The sequence below is a fragment of the Haliotis rufescens genome, unplaced genomic scaffold (assembly GCF_023055435.1).
Source record: "Haliotis rufescens isolate VD_foot unplaced genomic scaffold, xgHalRufe1.0.p SCAF_16, whole genome shotgun sequence".
In the NCBI taxonomy this organism is placed as follows: Eukaryota; Metazoa; Mollusca; class Gastropoda; order Lepetellida; family Haliotidae; genus Haliotis; species Haliotis rufescens.
Window position 1 is genome coordinate 29,239,067 of NW_025963846.1, and position 22,295 is coordinate 29,261,361.

Sequence of the window (22,295 nt, forward strand, 5' to 3'; positions counted from 1 at the left end):
CAACTCAGACCCCATCCAAATCCATGGAAGGAGGAACTGTTTGGGATTCAAAAATAACTTCAGATACTCAAGGTCATTTTGACACAAACAGAAATCTTTCCCCAGGTCATGTAATTATTCTTTCAAGTATCCATTTTATGATCTGTAACTACATATATACGAGATTAATGCCAAGTGATGGTTCCCTCGGTCCGTCAATATCCGTACAAGATTGTGCAGAGTCAATAGTTATGAAAGTACTTTCAGGCGGTAGATATTTTCACATCGGCACAGTTGATTTAATGATAAGCCTCAGAAGAGAATCCATTTCACTGACTTTAATTTCAGACTGACACACAATCTCATATTTACTCCCCTGACTTTGTGTTGGGTTGAATGTCTGGGGTGTACACAGTCAGCACTTAAAGAAGCCCTGAGTATCTCGCCAAACACTCCGGCCATCAATGCGGAGAAAGTCGCTTCCATCTATGTGTGGAAGCAGTGAAGCTAGATCTGGGCATTGGAACAAACATGAATCCATTTCAAAATATGTTGATGACATAAATTACTACCTGATGGAGTGTCAAGATCATGACAGATTAATTATCGTCATATGAAGTTGGGTGTTCTCAGATTTGCAATGACGTGTTTTCCTACTGTAGGGGTGAGTGAAACTGGGACACTGAGAGCAGGCTGGATGGGTGAACAAGTTTTCCATGTCATGCTTCTGTGAGTGAGTGTGAGTGAGTGAGTGAGTGAGTGAGTGAGTGAGTGAGTGAGTGAGTGAGTGAGTGAGTGAGTACGTGAGTTATGTGAGTACATGGTGATACGGTTTTTATGCCGTTTTTAGCAATATTCCAGCAATATCATGGTGGGGGACACCAGAAATGGGCTTAACACATTGTGCCTATTGTGCAGGAATTGAACCCAGGCCTTCGGTAGGACGAGCAAAAGCTTTAACCACTAGGCTACCCAACGGCTCTGGTCGTATATAAACAGCACACATAGCACAACACGTTAAGTTTGGATTTCATCCTGTTATTCATGTACACATATCATTCACATCAAGTCTGGACCAGACAATCCAGTGATTGACAACATGAGCATCGATCCACGCAAAAGGGGTTGATGTCATGCATAAACCAAGTCAGCGAGTCTGACCAACCGATCCCTTTAGTCGCCTTTTACGACAAGCATAGTCGACTTATACGGCAAGCATGGGTTGCTGAAGACCTATTCTGCCCCGGATCTTCACGGGCCTTTACCATGCATTACTGTAAGAAAGCACAACGTTGGTTGTGGTGTCACACTGGCATGCTAAATACTCAGATGATGGCTTGATATTGACGTCAACACGCACACACCCATTTCACTGCCGCCCCCCCCCACACACACACACACACAACTCACACTGGCACCTCCTCCCCTTTATATGGAGGGGGAATCCTGGAAAAATGTCACCAGTACTTTATTTTATTTTTATGTAACATTATTTTATTTACGTAACAGCAAAATATAGCCCTAAGACCATTCTGACACCCACTCCCTCCCATAATGACTGAGAAGTCCCTTAATCAAGCCGCGTGTTATTTTCAAATGACCTTGCTCAATGGTTTACCATCAAACATCCACTGTTCAAAATTAAGCATAAAAGTCAAGTGGTCCTTTTCACAATCCAAATGTTAAAAGTTATATATTTTGGGGCACAATAGATTCTAACACTGCCGCGGCAAACCTAAATTGGCCAAGACCCCTTGATTACAAAGACTGACATACTTGCAGGACAATACACAGCATGATGTGAGGGTCAATCTGTCTTCATTAGGAGGGTCGTGTTGTTGTGAGAGCCTTCACCCTCGGAGCAATAACTCCATTCCAAATTGACCGATGTGTATGACTGCAGGCAGGCTACGTTTAGGAGGCGAATAAATCCAATCCTCCTGTATTGGAGCACTTATTGGGTCAAATCTGGTAATGACTCAGCTATCAGAATCTTTATAGGATTGGTGTGAGCCTTGGTACAACAGAGGACTGCCCTGCCTATTGTCTGTGTACAGGGATACCTTGGTACAACAGAGGACTGCCCTGCCTATTGTCTGTGTACAGGGATACCTTGGTACAACAGAGGACTGTCCTGGCTATTGTCTGTGTACAGGGATACCTTGGTACAACAGAGGACTGCCCTGCCTATTGTCTGTGTACAGGGATACCTTGGTACAACAGAGGACTGCCCTGCCTATTGTCTGTGTACAGGGATACCTTGGTACAACAGAGGACTGCCCTGCCTATTGTCTGTGTACAGGGATACCTTGGTACAACAGAGGACTGCCCTGGCTGTTGTCTGTGTACAGGGATACCTTGGTACAACAGAGGACTGCCCTGGCTATTGTCTGTGTACAGGGATACCTTGGTACAACAGAGGACTGCCCTGGCTGTTGTCTGTGTACAGGGATACCTTGGTACAACAGAGGACTGCCCTGCCTATTGTCTGTGTACAGGGATACCTTGGTACAACAGAGGACTGCCCTGGCTGTTGTCTGTGTACAGGGATACCTTGGTACAACAGAGGACTGCCCTGCCTATTGTCTGTGTACAGGGATACCTTGGTACAACAGAGGACTGCCCTGGCTGTTGTCTGTGTACAGGGATACCTTGGTACAACAGAGGACTGCCCTGGCTATTGTCTGTGTACAGGGATACCTTGGTACAACAGAGGACTGCCCTGGCTGTTGTCTGTGTACAGGGATACCTTGGTACAACAGAGGACTGCCCTGACTATTGTCTGTGTACAGGGATACCTTGGTACAACAGAGGACTGCCCTGGCTATTGTCTGTGTACAGGGATACCTTGGTACAACAGAGGACTGCCCTGCCTATTGTCTGTGTACAGGGATACCTTGGTACAACAGAGGACTGCCCTGGCTATTGTCTGTGTACAGGGATACCTTGGTACAACAGAGGACTGCCCTGGCTATTGTCTGTGTACAGGGATACCTTGGTACAACAGAGGACTGCCCTGGCTATTGTCTGTGTACAGGGATACCTTGGTACAACAGAGGACTGCCCTGGCTGTTGTCTGTGTACAGGGATACCTTGGTACAACAGAGGACTGCCCTGACTATTGTCTGTGTACAGGGATACCTTGCTAATACAGGATGGAGGCCATGGGGGCACTCTGGGTTAGGCCTTATATCTTTTGTTGGTTGGTTTACGAGATTGACCAACCTTTTGACAAAGTACAATGGTAAGAAAAATGCGCCGTTCAGAAAAATACATATAAAAAATTGCAAGTTTCGCTATATCTCTGTCTTGGTGTGACTTGTTTTATGGCTCATAGAAGTACAAAACTGTGAGTTAAAAATTATTAATATTTTTTCATTACTACCTACATTGAATTTTAGGTCAAATATTTGGCAAACCAACTTATTATTAAGTATAAGGTCTGCGACCCCAAGCAACCTCTGCTGGTCATTAGAGGCGACAGAATGGATTGGGTGGTCAGGCTTGGAGAATTGGTTGACAGGGGGTTCTGTCGGTGCTCACAATATCAATCACTGGATTGCAGACCCAGATTCAAGTTTGTCAGAATGTTGTGATATTGCAGGAATATTTCAGAGGGTGGCGTTAAACTACAAACAAGAAAAAAATACTACAAGATGACACGCAATCCCCTGAGTAAGTGAGTAAGTATGGGTTAACGCCGTTAGTAATATTCCAGCAATATCACGGTGGGGGACCCCACAAATGGGCTTCACATGTTGTACCCATGTCGGGAATTGAACCCGGGTCTTCGGCGTGACGAGCGAACGCTTTAACCACTAGGCTACCCGACCCTCCCCCGCAATCCCCTGAAACAGCAACACTATACAAATTGAAAATTAGGTATTTTTCTTGAAGCAAACTTTATAGCTCTTAGAAACAGGCACTGGCTATAAACAGAGAGGTTTTTGTAAAAATTTGAATACTCCCTTAATGCGATCGTTTTGCTCTATCTGGGACGGTAAGGGAAACAGATCCTGCTTCTATTAGCTTGATACCCTCGTGTTTACAGGACTGTTCTTGAGAAACTGCCTTGATGTACCTGTCTTTACAATGATCCTTGCCCCATAACTGCTTGCAGACAACCAGGCCAGCAGCTAGCAGGCCACAAATCACAGACTTTCTCAGACGGTATTGTCAACTGACAGATCTTAAACCTTCCACAAATTGTCCTTTGCTCCATTTAGCTAAATCACATCGGTTTCCTGTTCAAGTTGCAACACATAAACCAGTCATCCAGGCCGGACTTTTTGCAGTGTATTTACATACAGGAATACCAGGGCTGATACAAATGCCAAGCTTGACTGCCAGTTTTCCTCCAAGTTCATTTATCAGCACATGACTGCCATCACTGAACTCAAGACAAGGTTAATGGATGAAGTATCTCCAGGATGTTCACAACATATTACTGTTGGGTAGTTCCATTCTGTAGTGTGAAAGTGGATTAAACTACATGTATCACTGGGACCTGATACATCATTGGTTACGGTGTTGGTTGGTGTTGGTTGGTGTTGGTGGGTGTTGGTTGGTGTTGGTGGGTGTTGGTTGGTGTTGGTGGGTTTTGGTTGGTGTTGGTGGGTGTTGGTTGGTGTTGGTTGGTGTTGATTGGTGTTGGTGGGTGTTGGTTGGTGTTGGTGGGTGTTGGTTGTTGTTGGTGGGTGTTGGTTGGTGTTGGTTTCGATGTTGGTGGGTGTTGGTTGGTGTTGGTGGGTGTTGGTTGTTGTTGGTGGGTGTTGGTTGGTGTTGGTTGGTGTTGGTTGGTGTTGGTGGGTGTTGATTGGTGTTGGTTTTGATGTTTGGTGTTGGTTGGTGTTGGTTGGTGTTGGTTGGTGTTGGTGGGTGTTGGTTGGTGTTGATTGGTGTTGGTGGGTGTTGGTTGGTGTTGATCGGTGTTGGTGGGTGTTGGTTGGTGTTGATTGGTGTTGGTGGGTGTTGGTTGGTGTTGGTGGGTGTTGGTGTTGGTAGGTGTTGGTAGGTGTTGGTGGGTGTTGGTGGGTGTTGGTTGGTGTTGGTGGGTGTTGGTTGGTGTTGGTTTTGATGTTGGTGGGTGTTGGTTGGTGTTGGTTGGTGTTGGTGGGTGTTGGTTGTTGTTGGTTGTTGTTGCTGGGTGTTGGTGGGTGTTGGTTGGTGTTGGTGGGTGTTGGTTGGTGTTGGTGGGTGTTGGTTGGTGTTGCTGGGTGTTGTTTGGTGTTGGTGGGTGTTGGTTGGTGTTGGTTGGTGTTGGTGGGTGTTGGTTGGTGTTGCTGGGTGTTGGTGGGTGTTGGTTGGTGTTGGTGGGTGTTGGTTGGTGTTGGTTGATGTTGGTGGGTGTTGGTTGGTGTTGGTTGGTGTTGGTGGGTGTTGGTGGGTGTTGGTGGGTGTTGGTTGGTGTTGGTGGGTGTTGGTGTTGGTTGGTGTTGGTTTTGATGTTGGGTGTTGGTTGGTGTTGGTTGGTGTTGGTTGGTGTTGGTGGGTGTTGGTTGGTGTTGATTGGTGTTGGTGGGTGTTGGTTGGTGTTGATTGGTGTTGGTGGGTGTTGGTTGGTGTTGATTGGTGTTGGTGGGTGTTGGTTGGTGTTGATTGGTGTTGGTGGGTGTTGGTTGGTGTTGGTGGGTGTTGGTGTTGGTAGGTGTTGGTAGGTGTTGGTTGGTGTTGGTTTTGATGTTGGTGGGTGTTGGTTGGTGTTGGTTGGTGTTGGTGGGTGTTGGTTGGTGTTGGTGGGGAGGGGAGGGGGGAGGGCAGGGTGATTGAAAGGGTTGGGGTAATAGAATGGGTTGTGGGACTTGGTTGTATGGGGTTGTGAAAGGGTTGGATTTGGTGGAGTGTTGAGGTTAACGATGAAGTTGGGGTTGAGAAAGGGTCATTGGAAGCGTAGGGATTGGTGTTTTAGTGGAGGAGGGGAGTCCTACTGAGATGACTGACAAGGAGGATCAGAATGTTAGTTACGACAAATCTATCATACAATAAAACCTAAATTATGTTCCTTGACATGCAAACCCACATGAGGGCCTCTGCTGCATCAGTAACTAAGGTTGATGGAGAGTTACAACATGGGGATGGAGCATATCGATACCTGACAGATTCACAAGGACGGGGAGATGACAAAAACCAACCTTGAATTCAGAGATGACAGCTGTTACATTAAGAAGGTGGGACAGCCCTGTCAACATGTCTGTGTATTAACATTGACAAACTGCCCTCCCTACACCCTCAGTGTAATTCTCCCCTCTCCACTGATCAAAGAATTTAATCACAGAGGATAGTCCGACTCAATAACCAATCAAAACATCCTTGTTGTGCATTGGCATCATGGGCCATTAATTGCTACGTGTGTCATAAACAAGATGGGTGTGAAGGGTTGAAATAAACATGAAACAGACCACTGACGAGACAAGAATGTACCGAGGATACCGTATTCGACGTAATAAGCGCCCGGTTTAAAAAGCGCCCACTACGATATTTTCTAATATATTGGCTAGCGTACAATCCCAATTAGCACCCCTTCCGATTGATCAATGTACACAGGACTTATTTATTCGTGTATAATACGCATGTTATATGCATTCATAGTTATGGGAAATTAAATTCTGGAAAAAATATATCTGTCGTATATAAACATTTCAGGCTGTTAGCATAAACCACGAAATTTACGATCTTTCAACTCTGTTGTTTTTCACCAAAATAATATTCTAATAAGAGCCCCCTATTTCTAACTTTGAGAGCGCCCTGGGCGCTTATTATGTCGAATACGGTAACTGACATTGATCAGTAATTTACTCCCATGTTGAAAGCGCTGGATTGGAATAAATGTTGCTAATGGACTGGATAGTCTGTGTCACAGTCTGTGTCAGGATGTTTTATTGCGGTTAATTACATTATTTGATGATGTATATAATGTTGTTTTGAGACGTGTTTATGTGTCGGTTATTGTTTGAACTCCCCTAATATTGATCCCATCACCACTAAGTCACAGTATTATATCTCAATGACAGGTAATTGTCTGGCAGGCATGACCAGATGAAGAGCCAGCATCGTATGACTTTGTCTTTCTGACTATTGGTAATAGGGAAAATAGAAACAGGAGAAAGTGAAACAGAAAAAAATACAGGAAATATTTTTTTGTAAATAATCATTTGATTTCATTCACTCAGTATTTGATCTGTTTGTTTGTTGTTTAACGCCGCACTCAACAATATTCCAGCTATATGACAGCGGTCTGTTTGGTTTGGTTTGTTTGTTGTTTAACGCCGCACTCAGCAATATTCCAGCTATATGACGGGGGGCTGTAAATAATCGAGTCGGGTCCAGACAATCCATCGATCCACGCAATTGGGATACGATGACATGCATCAACCAAGTCAGCGAGCCTGACCCCTCGAGCCCGTTAGTCGCCTCTTACGACAAGCATAGTCGCCTTTAACGGCAAGCATGGGTTGTTGAAGGCCTATTCTACCCCGGATCTTCCTCAGTATTTGAAATCATTATTGTCAACTTGTCTTAATCCACTACCAACATACCACCAAGGTCAGCCATGAGGTAGTGTTTAGCATGCTGTCATTGCAAACCACTTCTACGAGGGATGTTCATTAAAGATTTCCCCTGACCCACTTCCGATGGACCTAGTGGAATGAAACTTGGCATAGGTATTAGTCTTTCTCCACATAGGAACCACCAAGAGTTACACACTTCTCCCATCGTTTTATGCAACTATGGAGACCTCGCTTGTAAAATCCCTCATTTTGCGTCTCAAACCAGGACTTGAAATCAGTGTTTCATCATCTGTGAAACGTTTTCCCTCCAAAAATGACTTCATGGTTGGAAAGAGGTGGAAGTCAGATGGTGCAAGGTCAGGAGAGAAAGGAGGATGTGGAAGGATTTCATAGCCACAGGACCACGCTTCTGTCTGGGCAACATGAGAGTTGTGTACGGGAGCATTGTCTTGCAGGAGACGGACATCCTTGGTCAGCATGCCACGCCTCTTAAGCTTGATGGCGTCCTGCAATTTCCGCAGCAGTGAAGCATAATAAGCTCCTGTAATTGTGGTACCCTTTGCCAAGAAATCCATCATCCCTACTCTGTGCTGGTCCCAAAACAACGTGAGCATGACCTTGCCTGCAGAGGGTTGGACACGTGCCTTCTTTGGGGGTGGTGACTCCACATGCTTCCATTGCATCGACTGAACTTTAGTCTCAGGATCATAGTGATGGACCCATGTTTCATCCTGTGTGATAAGTCTGTCCAAAAGGTTTGCCTGTTTTTTTTGGCACATGTCCAAAAGATCCTTTGAACAATTGACTCGTTCCTGCTTTCTGAAAGGTGTAAGCAACCTGGGAATCCATCGTGCAGACACCTTATGCATGTTCAAATTGTCATGGATGATTTTTTCCACAGACCCTACACTGATCTTGACATCTTGTGCTAACTGGCGAACAGTTATACGTTGGTCTGCCAAAATGGTGGTCTCCACTTGATGGATAGTGTCCTCATCAATGGCTGAATGGGGGCGACCAGGAATGGCAGCTGTTTCCACAGATGTCCGACCACACTTGAACTGGCGATGCCAGTGTTTAACAACGTCATATGATGGGGCATCTTCCCCATAAGTTGCTTTTCATTTCATCGAAAGTTTCTTTTGGTGTGCGACCTTTCAAATATAAAAACCTAATCACCGCTCGGTATTCTACTGGCTCCATTGTCACACCCTACTCGATCATAACACCTGTAAAAGTGGTAAGATTAATAGTTCGGTGCTGCAAATTCAGACATAACCCATAGATACATGTATCATTACACATGTGAAATTTCAACCAAATATGATAACCCTAAGTGGTTTAGGGGAAATCTTTAATGAACACCCCTCGTAACTCAACCCTGGCCTACTGTTTGCAACATGACGAGAGTTCGATGAAAAGAGCTTTTACTGGTTAATAGAAATTAGTGTGATGATAGCCAAGATGACCTATGGGATTGAGCTACAAGTCCAGTGTTCAACAATCATCTGTTCTCATAACAAATAGCTGCTTGTCCAATGTAACAAGCTGTAACTTTCAAGAATTGTCTAATTGTAACTGTCAAGAATTATCTAGCTTTAACTGTCAAGAATTATCTAGCTTCAACTGTCAAGAATTATCTAGCTTTAACTGTCAAGAAATATCTAGCTTTAACTGTCAAGAATTATCTAGCTGTAACTGTCAAGAATTATCTAGCTTTAACTGTCAAGAATTATCTTGCTTCAACTGTCAAGAATTATCTAGCTTTAACTGTCAAGAATTATCTAGCTTTAACTGTCAAGAATTATCTAGCTTCAACTGTCAAGAAATATCTAGCTTCAACTGTCAAGAATTATCTAGCTTCATCTGTCAAGAATTATCTAGCTTCAACTGTCAAGAATTATCTAGCTTCAACTGTCAAGAATTATCTAGCTTCAACTGTCAAGAAATATCTAGCTTCAACTGTCAAGAAATATCTAGCTTCAACTGTCAAGAAATATCTAGCTTCAACTATCAAGCATTATCTAGCTTCAACTGTCAAGAAATATCTAGCTTCAACTGTCAAGAAATATCTAGCTTCAACTGTCAAGAAATATCTAGCTTCAACTATCAAGCATTATCTAGCTTCAACTGTCAAGAAATATCTAGCTTCAACTGTCAAGAAATATCTAGCTTCAACTATCAAGAAATATCTAGCTTCAACTATCAAGAAATATCTAGCTTCAACTGCTAGCATTATCTAGCTTCAACTGTCAAGAAATATCTAGCTTCAACTGTCAAGAAATATCTAGCTTCAACTGTCAAGAATTATCTAGCTTCAACTGTCAAGAATTATCTAGCTTCAACTGTCAAGAAATATCTAGCTTCAACTGTCAAGAAATATCTAGCTTCAACTATCAAGCATTATCTAGCTTCAACTGTCAAGAAATATCTAGCTTCAACTATCAAGCATTATCTAGCTTCAACTGCTAGCATTATCTAGCTTCAAGCCAGTATGACACTGCACATCATTGTTGTTGCAGGTGAATCTGAGCCAGGAATTCACTCTCCATTCTGAACGTGCATTTTGTGTAAATAAAAGTGACAAAACCATTTCCATATTCATAAGAAATATCAACGGAAGGTAGAGACAATTGTACTATTCCGACTACATCATGAGCATGTGTCAATGAATCACTATCAAATAGTGAGGACATGATGTTCACGAAAAGATTCAGTAAAACTGATGCCACTACAGGTCATAAGTCATTGTGCAAAATTATAGAGAAATTACACATCAACCAATACATTGTTTACGTTGGAGAAATCACTCGAGTCTGTTGGATAAACAGATTGTCATGATTTCTCTATTATTTAACTATAAATCATTGCTGTGACTCCTTCGTCAAAGATCCATGATCACAAAATACAGTGGTCCCTCGACTTAACGCTACTCGATGTACCGCTACTCTGGATGCACCGCAGGGTAAACCATGGCTCCCAAAATGCATGAAGAATTTTCCCTAAAAGCGCGTTAAACGCGTTAAAGCGCTTTAAAGCGCTTTAAAGCAAATAAAGTTACAAATAAACTGATGAAATTTAATTCCAAGTCGATGTAAACGTGTGTGTATTTGTAAAACAATTACGTTCATTGTATCCGGCTGAATGTGATCGAAACAATTCTGCCTTTTGTTCGGGTTGTGAAAAAACATATCGTACACAGATCTGGCATTAAACTCACATAAAATCAAATCACAGCAACAACAAACATAAGCCACATTGTTTCATTTAATACTCATCTCAGCTTGTTGTGATTAGTAAGACAACATGTGAGATGTCTTTGAACTTCAAACCGGCCGCGTGTAATGCAATAACAACAATCGAAACAATGGCTTCCGGTATTTAATCCGGACTTGAGTAACCGTGAGAGACCTATAAAAAACATTGGAACTTCATTGTTTAAATAGCGTAATTACGAAGGGTATAAAATAAATCTTAGTTCATTAGTCTTTACCATTTCAATCATTGCAACCACTGCGAGTTAATCTAAGCGACAGGCGTACACTATTAAAGACAAGTTGGAGATCGTGAGAAACGAGGAACGTGACAGTCAGAAACAATCGAAAATTAGTGACTTTTTCAGTAAATAGAAATGTGTTCATACATTACGTCATGTACACACACCAGTTGCATGGTATCAAGAATTTTGAGTGCAATTTTCCCTTTGCATAATTATCATTATTAACAGAACTCAATATATCTCTTATCCACTCAAATATACGTTTGTGTTTGTGTTTGATTTTTATAAATCGCTCAAATGACCGTGTAGTTACGCATATCATGTCAATGTACATTGTACATAAAGTGCATACAGAGAGCCGGCCGTGTCTGGGTTTTTCATAACTTTGACACGTCATTATTTATTAACCAATCACAGCCTTGGTTGCACATTAGTTTCGTGACAAGGCTGGTTTGGCTTTGTAATGTACTGTCATCGATGGATAATGTGAGTAGGTCGCGATCGGACCAATTTTCTCCCGAAAAACTTAAAATATAACAACATTTATTTAGATTCCACATGTATAACATCCAGTCGTAAAATAATACAGACTACTTTGATTAATTTACACAAAGTATTTTTATTTTTTTTACGCATGCAGTTTGAATCATCGTCCACGATCAGTGTTACATAGATCTACATGTCCCATGCCACTGTGAAATAATTGCGCCACTGTTCCATTCACTACCATCATTACGTAATGTGAACCTCAGCAAGGAATATCTGTACACTGCTCTTTCCTACACCGCGGGGTCAGTTTCTTGGACCCCGATGACAGCGGTATATCGAGGGATCAATTCTTTCATATTACTATAGTTAATCTCACATGCCAAGACAGATTAACTATAGTAATATGAAACAATCGGGTGTTCTTTAACTTCTTTTGAGTAGTATAGATCATCAGTCTCACATCTTCCCAAGGCAAGGGCGTTAACCTACTGTACAAATCCAGTTTCAACCCTTGCCTCCATAAGCTGGAATTCCAGAGTAACATTTTGGCTGGCCTAATGAGTATATGCATAGTCCAATCAAAATCGCGTAACGAACTAGACATCTAGTTCATAAACAACATGGATTTCAATGTGCAGATTTCTGCCAATTACAGGATTTGCAAAGCATGTACACAAACATGTACGTACCATCAACGTCGACAGATATTTTGCAAATCTTTACATGTTCAAGGTGCTCAAGTGATTTGATGCACTTCAGGTTTTATTACAATATAGATCTTGATTAGCGATCAGATCATCTTGACTGGGCGCCGCCATTTTGTTTGAAGCAAATGCAAGTGATATCAGAGGTGGAATCTGATTGGACTATAGGAGGGACATAGAAGGGACATAACTCATACTAGCCACTGGTAGCACTACAAAATTTCTGGAAATTCCAGCCAAGGGTGGAAACTGGACTTTTATGGTCAGTTAACTCCCTTGCCTTGGGAAGATGCACCGCTCATTGGTTGTTCTCTCTAGCTTGGCTGTAGAGGTACACTGCCACAAGCCATTGTCAACCCATGACACTACATGCAGGCTGAGGCCCTACCTGCTGCTTGTGCAGATCACTGACTGTCAACACATGACACTACGAGTGAGGCCCTACCTGCTGCTTGAGCAGATCACTGACTGTCAACCCATGACACTACATGCAGGCTGAGGCCCTACCTGCTGCTTGAGCAGATCACTGACTGTCAACCCATGACACTACATGCAGGCTGAGGCCCTACCTGCTGCTTGAGCAGATCACTGACACTACGAGTGAGGCCCTACCTGCTGCTTGAGCAGATCACTGACTGTCAACCCATGACACTACGAGTGAGGCCCTACCTGCTGCTTGAGCAGATCACTGACACTACGAGTGAGGCCCTACCTGCTGCTTGAGCAGATCACTGACACTACGAGTGAGGCCCTACCTGCTGCTTTAGCAGATCACTGACTGTCAACCCATGACACTACGAGTGAGGCCCTACCTGCTGTTTGAGCAGATCACTGACTGTCAACCCATGACACTACGAGTGAGGCCCTACCTGCTGTTTGAGCAGATCACTGACTGTCAACCCATGACACTACGAGTGAGGCCCTACCTGCTGCTTGAGCAGATCACTGACACTATGAGTGAGGCCCTACCTGCTGTTTGAGCAGATCACTGACACTATGAGTGAGGCCCTACCTGCTGCTTGAGCAGATCACTGACACTATGAGTGAGGCCCTACCTGCTGCTTGAGCAGATCACTGACACTATGAGTGAGGCCCTACCTGCTGCTTGAGCAGATCACTGACACTATGAGTGAGGCCCTACCTGCTGCTTGAGCAGATCACTGACTGTCATGGGAGCCTCAGATCCCCCACAGGCTCCCATCAGTTCCTCCTTCGCCACTCCGGTTCCTCCTCCAGCTGCTCCGGCTCCTGTTTCCTCTGAGCCATCAGGGGGAGCTGCAGACTCTTCCTTCGTATCTGTGCTGGCTGCTGGTGCCTCATCCACTGATACAAATACCGGAGTATAAGACATATGGTGAGGTGAGGTGAGGTGAGGTGAGGTGAGGTGAGGTGAGGTGAGGTGAGGTGGGGTGGACTGGGGTGGGGTGGGGTGAGGTGAGGTGAGGTGAGGTGAGGTGAGGTGAGGTGAGGTGAGGTGAGGTGAGGTGAGGTGAAATGGGATTTTTTCACTTATATAGTGACGTGCACGCACGTGTGTGCTTGTGTGTATGTGGTTGCTTGTACTAGTCCGGACTAATGCTGATTTTACAGTGCTAGCCCATTCAGATACCAAGTTGCAGTTTAACATAAATACCCCCACTCAGACACAGTATACTGACTCTGAGCCGACCAGCCCTTGTTTGAGCCCCTAAATGCCGAGCACCAGGTAGGGTAACAACAAGTACCATCTTTTAACATCTTTTGGTATAATGCGGCTGGGGATCAAACACCCAATCTGGCTCTCCATGCCAACGCTCTACCGCTAGACCCCAGAAGTGGTCCAATATAAATATACATTTTGTAAGTTTGGATAACAGCAAATTAGTACGTTCAGTTAGTAAATCATTGTTTCCAATAGTAATTATCCAGAAAGCCAGGCCTCAAAGTTTAAATTTCTATCAAGTAGCCATATGGCTACAAGTATTTTTTCCAGGTAGCCAGTGTTAAAATCAAGAAGTCAAGCCAATATTGTAGGTAGCCAATAGCATTTGAAAATATCTTTTATCAAATAACTATCATAATGTACAAGTCATAGCACTAGTCTTGGAATTGTTTTTTAGTGGAAACTGTACTTGATTTTTGTTACTTGTGACTCGAATGATACAATTTATGAGTGAGTGAGTGAGTGAGTGAGTGAGTGAGTGAGTGAGTGAGTGACTATGGTTTTACACCGCTTTTGGTAATATTCCAGCAATATCACAGCGGGGACACCAGAAATGGGCTTCACACATTGTACCAATGTTTGGAATCGGGAATTGTCTACTAAAATAAAGTACTAATTACAGTAGTATTTATGTATTTTGGTTCATTGTTGACTTTAGGAGGAATTTTTTGCGAGTACAACTATTAGCAGACATGTTTTCCACAATCTGCTGTTATTTATTTTTGTGTCTTCAAATGTAAAGCAATAGAATTTAACCACAAGATATTTTTCAAGGTAGTCATTTGGCTACCTCTGAATTTTAGACAGTAGTCAAACGGAAATTTCGGTCGCATTGGTGACCGTTTAAGTCGCAACTTATTTTGCAGTTGCTTATTATTGAAATGTACTGTAATTAACTGTGAACACTTTTGGGGTTCAGCCACCACATGGAGGATTGAACCTGCATCTCACCTGATGTGCTGCTCATCTTCTCCGTGACCTCATCCACTGAGGGGCCAGTAGACCTGGAACAACAACAACAACAGTCTTGTAACAACGGAATAACAACATAAAGACACTCAGGTTATGGCTGAGCAACCCATGCTTGTCGTAGGAGGCGACTATGCTTGTCGTAAGAGGCGACCATGCTTGTCGTAAGAGGCGACTATGCTTGTCGTAAGAGGCGACTAATGGGATCGGGTGGTCAGGCTTGCTGACTTGGTTGATGCATGTCATCGTATCCCAATTGTGTGAAACGATGCTCATGATGTCAATCACTGGAGTGTCTGGTCCAGACCATTTACAGACCGCTGTCATAGCTGGAATATTGCTGAGTGTGGCGTTAAACAACAAACCAACTATGGCTGGGGTAAACTGGTCAGGTTAGCAGCAATATCACACTGCAGAAATACCTAATGAACCATGCCCTTATTTGAAGTCCTACTTGTTACCTTGGAAATGTATAAAAAAAAATATTACGAAAACATCCTGAAAAGGAAAAGCCACCAGTTTAACAGCGTGCTTGCAGAATATAGCTGAGATATATTGAACAGTTTATGAGTCATGATCTGGAAACAAAACTTCATCAATCTTTAATTAAGTCCAACAACAAAAAAGAAAAAAAAGGAGAGCTGATGGCTCTCAAATACTTCAGAGTGACAAAAATAGACATTGATCTTACTTGTTTAATTTGAGCAAATACTTTTTACATTGTGAATAGAACTTTAGACAGTCCTGACTGTTTCTCCAAATGTTAAAATGTGAAATATACAGGGGTGAGAATCTTCTGCGGATCCGCAAATATCTGTGAATTTTAGTGACCACAAATTTGTTTAAATCAGATGGCTTCCCCATAAACACCCCCAAATTATGGACCACCCTCCGTTGTAAGAAGTTTCATGTGAAAAGGAAAATATCCATTCTCATATATCTCCTGAATATAATAAATGGAAGCTAGGACGTCATGAAGAACGCCGCATGCCAAGCGAATATTCAAACAGTATGTCTACACTATTCTGTCCTCAAATTGACGATGAAAATAAACATATCTTTCGATTCCTTCATCAAAAGTTAATAAAATATATTCACTCTCAGATTTCATACCCTTGAATCGAAATGTATTAAAATCCATACAATATAAATAAAAACATTAAAATGTCATTAAAATGACATAATCTCTCCTGTGCAGCCTGCCAGATTGAACGCCAAGAATCAATTTCTTTATTTCACAGACTAGCTGGGATTCCTCCAAATCAAATCTTTGTTTTTCTTCCCACTGCCAGAGGTAGTGGTAGATGGATTCCAGCCCTTACCTATTACTCAACACAATTACACCGAAAACGAAACTCCTTTCCAACTGCCTGTGAGCATGAGTTCGGCCCATTACGAAGGTGAATAACATTTTCTTCTCCAATGACGTACACCACTGGGTACTTCCGACAATTTGGCCTTCAGACAATTGTCTGTAAGTTTATCAAACGTGCTGACATACGTCTGTAAGTCATGCCAACTCACACGCCTTATTGCGACGGAGGCATTTTAGTGCGATTCTAGAATCTGTTAGCCACCCAATATAAAACCAAGATATATCTCAAGAAAAAATATCAAGTATCGCCAAATACATATTTATGTGTGTCTTTTCGATCTTACACCCAACTCTATATTTAGCCCTTGGATAATTGAATAAAAATAGTGGCGAACATATTCTATAGTGGCTGCAACATTTTGTATAAAAAAATTAATCAAGTTTCCAAAACATTTTCTTTTCTAAAGGTTCATAACCATGATTTGGAGTTCTTAAAGTATTATCAAATATGTCATTTATCACCTGGACACATACCCTGACCATTAAAAATCTGACCATAGATCTTGATATCACGTGAACACAGCACCTGACCACAGCACCTGAACACAGCACCTGAACACAGAACCTGACAACAGCACCTGACCACAGAACCTGACCACAGCACCTGAACACAGAACCTGATCACAGCACCTGAACACAGCACCTGAACACAGCACCTGACCACAGAACCTGATCAGAGCACCTGACCACAGAACCTGACCACAGCACCTGAACACAGAACCTGATCACAGCACCTGAACACAGCACCTGAACACAGCACCTGAACACAGAACCTGACCACAGAACCTGAACACAGCACCTGATCACAGCACCTGAACACAGAACCTGATCACAGCACCTGAACACAGCACCTGAACACAGCACCTGACCACAGAACCTGATCACAGCACCTGACCACAGAACCTGACCACAGCACCTGAACACAGAACCTGATCACAGCACCTTAACACAGCACCTGAACACAGCACCTGATCACAGCACCTGAACACAGAACCTGAGCACAGCACCTGAGCACAGCACCTTAACACAGCACTTTAACACAGCACCTTAACACAGCACCTGAACACAGAACCTGAACACAGCACCTGAACACAGCACTTTAACACAGCACCTTAACACAGCACCTGATCACAGCACCTGAACACAGCACCTGAGCACAGCACCTTAACACAGCACCTGAACACAGCACCTGACCACAGAACTTGATCACAGCACCTGATCACAGCACCTGAACACAGCACCTGAGCACAGCACCTTAACACAGCACTTTAACACAGCACCTGAACACTGCACCTGACCACAGCACCTGAGCACAGCACCTGAACACAGCACCTAAACACAGCACTTTAACACAGCACCTTAACACAGCACCTGAACACTGCACCTGACCACAGCACCTGAACACAGCACCTGAGCACAGCACCTGAACACAGCACTTTAACACAGCACCTTAACACAGCACCTGAACACAGCACTTTAACACAGCACTTTAACACAGCACCTTAACACAGCACCTGAACACAGCACCTGAACACAGCACCTTAACACAGCACCTGAACACAGCACCTTAACACAGCACCTGAACACAGCACCTGATCACAGCACCTGATCACAGCACCTGAACACAGAACCTGATCACAGCACCTGAACACAGCACCTGAACACAGCACCTGACCACAGAACCTGATCACAGCACCTGACCACAGAACCTGACCACAGCACCTGAACACAGAACCTGATCACAGCACCTTAACACAGCACCTGAACACAGCACCTGATCACAGCACCTGAACACAGAACCTGATCACAGCACCTGAGCACAGCACTTTAACACAGCACCTTAACACAGCACCTGAACACAGAACCTGAACACAGCACCTGAACACAGCACTTTAACACAGCACCTTAACACAGAACCTGATCACAGCACCTTAACACAGCACCTGAACACAGCACCTGATCACAGCACCTGAACACAGAACCTGATCACAGCACCTGAGCACAGCACCTTAACACAGCACTTTAACACAGCACCTTAACACAGCACCTGAACACAGAACCTGAACACAGCACCTGAACACAGCACTTTAACAGCACCTTAACACAGCACCTGATCACAGCACCTGAACACAGCACCTGAGCACAGCACCTTAACACAGCACCTGAACACAGCACCTGACCACAGAACTTGATCACAGCACCTGATCACAGCACCTGAACACAGCACCTGAGCACAGCACCTTAACACAGCACTTTAACACAGCACCTGAACACTGCACCTGACCACAGCACCTGAGCACAGCACCTGAACACAGCACCTGAACACAGCACCTTAACACAGCACTTTAACACAGCACCTTAACACAGCACCTGAACACTGCACCTGACCACAGCACCTGAACACAGCACCTGAGCACAGCACCTGAACACAGCACTTTAACACAGCACCTTAACACAGCACCTGAACACAGCACTTTAACACAGCACTTTAACACAGCACCTTAACACAGCACCTGAACACAGCACCTGAACACAGCACCTTAACACAGCACTTTAACACAGCACCTTAACACAGCACCTGAACACAGCACCTTAACACAGCACCTGAACACAGCACCTGATCACAGCACCTGATCACAGCACCTGAACACAGAACCTGATCACAGCACCTGAACACAGAACCTGAACACAGCACCTGAACACAGCACCTGATCACAGCACCTGAACACAGCACCTGAACACAGAACCTTAACACAGCACCTTAACACAGCACCTGATCACAGCACCTGATCACAGCACCTGACCACAGCACCTGACCACAGCACCTGAACACTGCGCCCGAACACAGCACCTTAACACAGCACCTGAACACAGCACCTGAACACAGCACCTGAACACAGAACCTGAACACAGCACCTGAACACAGCGCCTGAACACTGCGCCTGAACACAGCACCTGAACACAGAACCTGAACACAGCACCTGAACACAGCACCTGAACACAGCACCTGATCACAGCACCTGATCACAGCACCTGATCACAGCACCTGAACACAGAACCTGATCACAGCACCTGAACACAGAACCTGAACACAGCACCTGATCACAGCACCTGATCACAGCACCTGAACACAGCACCTGAACACAGAACCTGAACACAGCACCTGAACACAGCACCTTAACACAGAACCTGAACACTGCGCCTGAACACAGCACCTGAACACAGCACCTGAACACAGCACCTGAACACAGCACCTGAACACAGCACTTTAACACAGCACCTGAACACAGCACCTGAACACAGCACTTTAACACAGCACCTGAACACTGCGCCTGAACACAGAACCTGATCACAGCACCTGAACACAGCACCTGAACACAGCACCTGAACACAGCACCTTAACACAGCACCTTAACACAGCACCTTAACACAGCACCTGAACACAGCACCTGACTACAGCACCTGAACACAGCACCTGGACACAGCACCTGACCACAGAACCTGAACACAGCACCTTAACACAGCACCTTAACACAGCACCTGAACACAGCACCTGAACACAGAACCTGAACACAGCACCTGAACACAGCACCTGAACACAGCACCTGAACACAGAACCTGAACACTGCGCCTGAACACAGCACCTGATCACAGCACCTGAACACAGCACCTGAACACAGCACCTGAACACAGAACCTGAACACAGCACCTGAACACAGAACCTGACCACAGCACCTGAACACAGCGCCTGAACACTGCGCCTGAACACAGCACCTGAACACAGCACCTGAACACAGAACCTGAACACAGCACCTGAACACAGCACCTTAACACAGCACCTGATCACAGCACCTGATCACAGCACCTGAACACAGAACCTGATCACAGCACCTGAACACAGAACCTGAACACAGCACCTGATCACAGCACCTGATCACAGCACCTGAACACAGCACCTGAACACAGAACCTGAACACAGCACCTGAACACAGCACCTTAACACAGAACCTGAACACTGCGCCTGAACACAGCACCTGAACACAGCACCTGAACACAGCACCTGAACACAGCACCTGAACACAGCACTTTAACACAGCACCTGAACACAGCACCTGAACACAGCACTTTAACACAGCACCTGAACACTGCGCCTGAACACAGAACCTGATCACAGCACCTGAACACAGCACCTGAACACAGCACCTGAACACAGCACCTTAACACAGCACCTTAACACAGCACCTGACTACAGCACCTGAACACAGCACCTGAACACAGCACCTGGACACAGCACCTGACCACAGAACCTGAACACAGCACCTTAACACAGCACCTTAACACAGCACCTGAACACAGCACCTGAACACAGAACCTGAACACAGCACCTGAACACAGCACCTGAACACAGCACCTGAACACAGAACCTGAACACTGCGCCTGAACACAGCACCTGATTACAGCACCTGAACACAGCACCTGAACACAGCACCTGAACACAGAACCTGAACACAGCACCTGAACACAGCACCTGAACACAGCACCTGAGCACAGCACCTTAACACAGCACCTGAACACAGCACCTGACCACAGAACTTGATCACAGCACCTGAACACAGAACCTGATCACAGCACCTGAACACAGCACCTGAACACAGCACCTGAACACAGCACCTTAACACAGCACCTTAACACAGCACCTGACTACAGCACCTGAACACAGCACCTGAACACAGCACCTGGACACAGCACCTGACCACAGAACCTGAACACAGCACCTTAACACAGCACCTTAACACAGCACCTGAACACAGCACCTGAACACAGAACCTGAACACAGCACCTGAACACAGCACCTGAACACAGCACCTGAACACAGAACCTGAACACTGCGCCTGAACACAGCACCTGATCACAGCACCTGAACACAGCACCTGAACACAGCACCTGAACACAGAACCTGAACACAGCACCTGAACACAGCACCTGAACACAGCACCTGAGCACAGCACCTTAACACAGCACCTGAACACAGCACCTGACCACAGAACTTGATCACAGCACCTGATCACAGCACCTGATCACAGCACCTGAACACAGCACCTGAGCACAGCACCTTAACACAGCACTTTAACACAGCACCTGAACACTGCACCTGACCACAGCACCTGAGCACAGCACCTGAACACAGCACCCGAACACAGCACCTGAACACAGCACCTGATCACAGAACCTGAACACAGCACCTGAACACAGCACCTTAACACAGCACTTTAACACAGCACCTTAACACAGCACCTGAACACAGCACCTGAACACAGCACTTTAACACAGCACCTGAACACAGCACCTGACCACAGAACCTGAACACAGCACCTTAACACAGCACCTTAACACAGCACCTGAACACAGCACCTGACTACAGCACCTGCTGTAATCTACCGCTCATGCCATGTATGTGAAAAAAACAAAACAAGCAAAAATGGAATAATGAAACATGAAAACTTCACTTCTATTGTTTCAGTGAAATCCAAGTTACCATGATTCATGAAGTTTCATGCATACATAATAATGGCACAGATAAATGTCCACACACATTCGATAGTTTCCTCACATATCTAACCCATAAAACATTCAAAATGTCGGCAGATATTGACAGTGTCACTCTATTAACAGGCAATACTATAGCCGTGGTTTCATGTAATCGTAACTTTCATCTTTTCTGTAAAAGTGTTCACTAAAGTAGCTGACCACAAGAGAATAAATTTGGCAAGCTGACACCCTATTTGCAGGGGATGTCTGGCATCGATATTGGGGGAAAGTTTCCTTGAAATCTGTGTGTGTAGTAATCGAGACATGCAGGTTGTAAGCTGTCGAGCACGGCTGTCTACAAAATGATTTCTGCGAATGAAAGGACTGTTTGCTGTAACTCTGAGATCAATGAGTTGGGTTTGAAATTTCAGAAATAAATCAAATGATCAATGAAACCAACTTTGTATTTCATGCATGAATCTGACTAAAATGTTGCACAAACAGACAACGGATTACCCACCCACTGATTATTATCTCCTCT

The 22,295-nt window shown here is 44.5% G+C and overlaps 1 protein-coding gene across 4 annotated transcripts in view; it reads right to left on the reverse strand.

Annotated features, from left to right (window-relative positions):
• LOC124152934 (histone deacetylase 6-like) overlaps positions 1-22,295 on the reverse strand; it is a 341,819-nt gene that overhangs the window by 32,517 nt on the left and 287,007 nt on the right. For all 4 annotated transcript variants that reach the window (XM_048397096.1, XM_048397095.1, XM_048397097.1 and 1 more), the window contains 2 exons: positions 14,833-14,885; positions 13,321-13,502 (listed from right to left, as the gene is read on the reverse strand). In XM_048397096.1, coding sequence (XP_048253053.1) covers positions 13,321-13,502; positions 14,833-14,885 — 235 coding nt within the window. The remainder of the gene's footprint in view (positions 1-13,320; positions 13,503-14,832; positions 14,886-22,295) is intronic.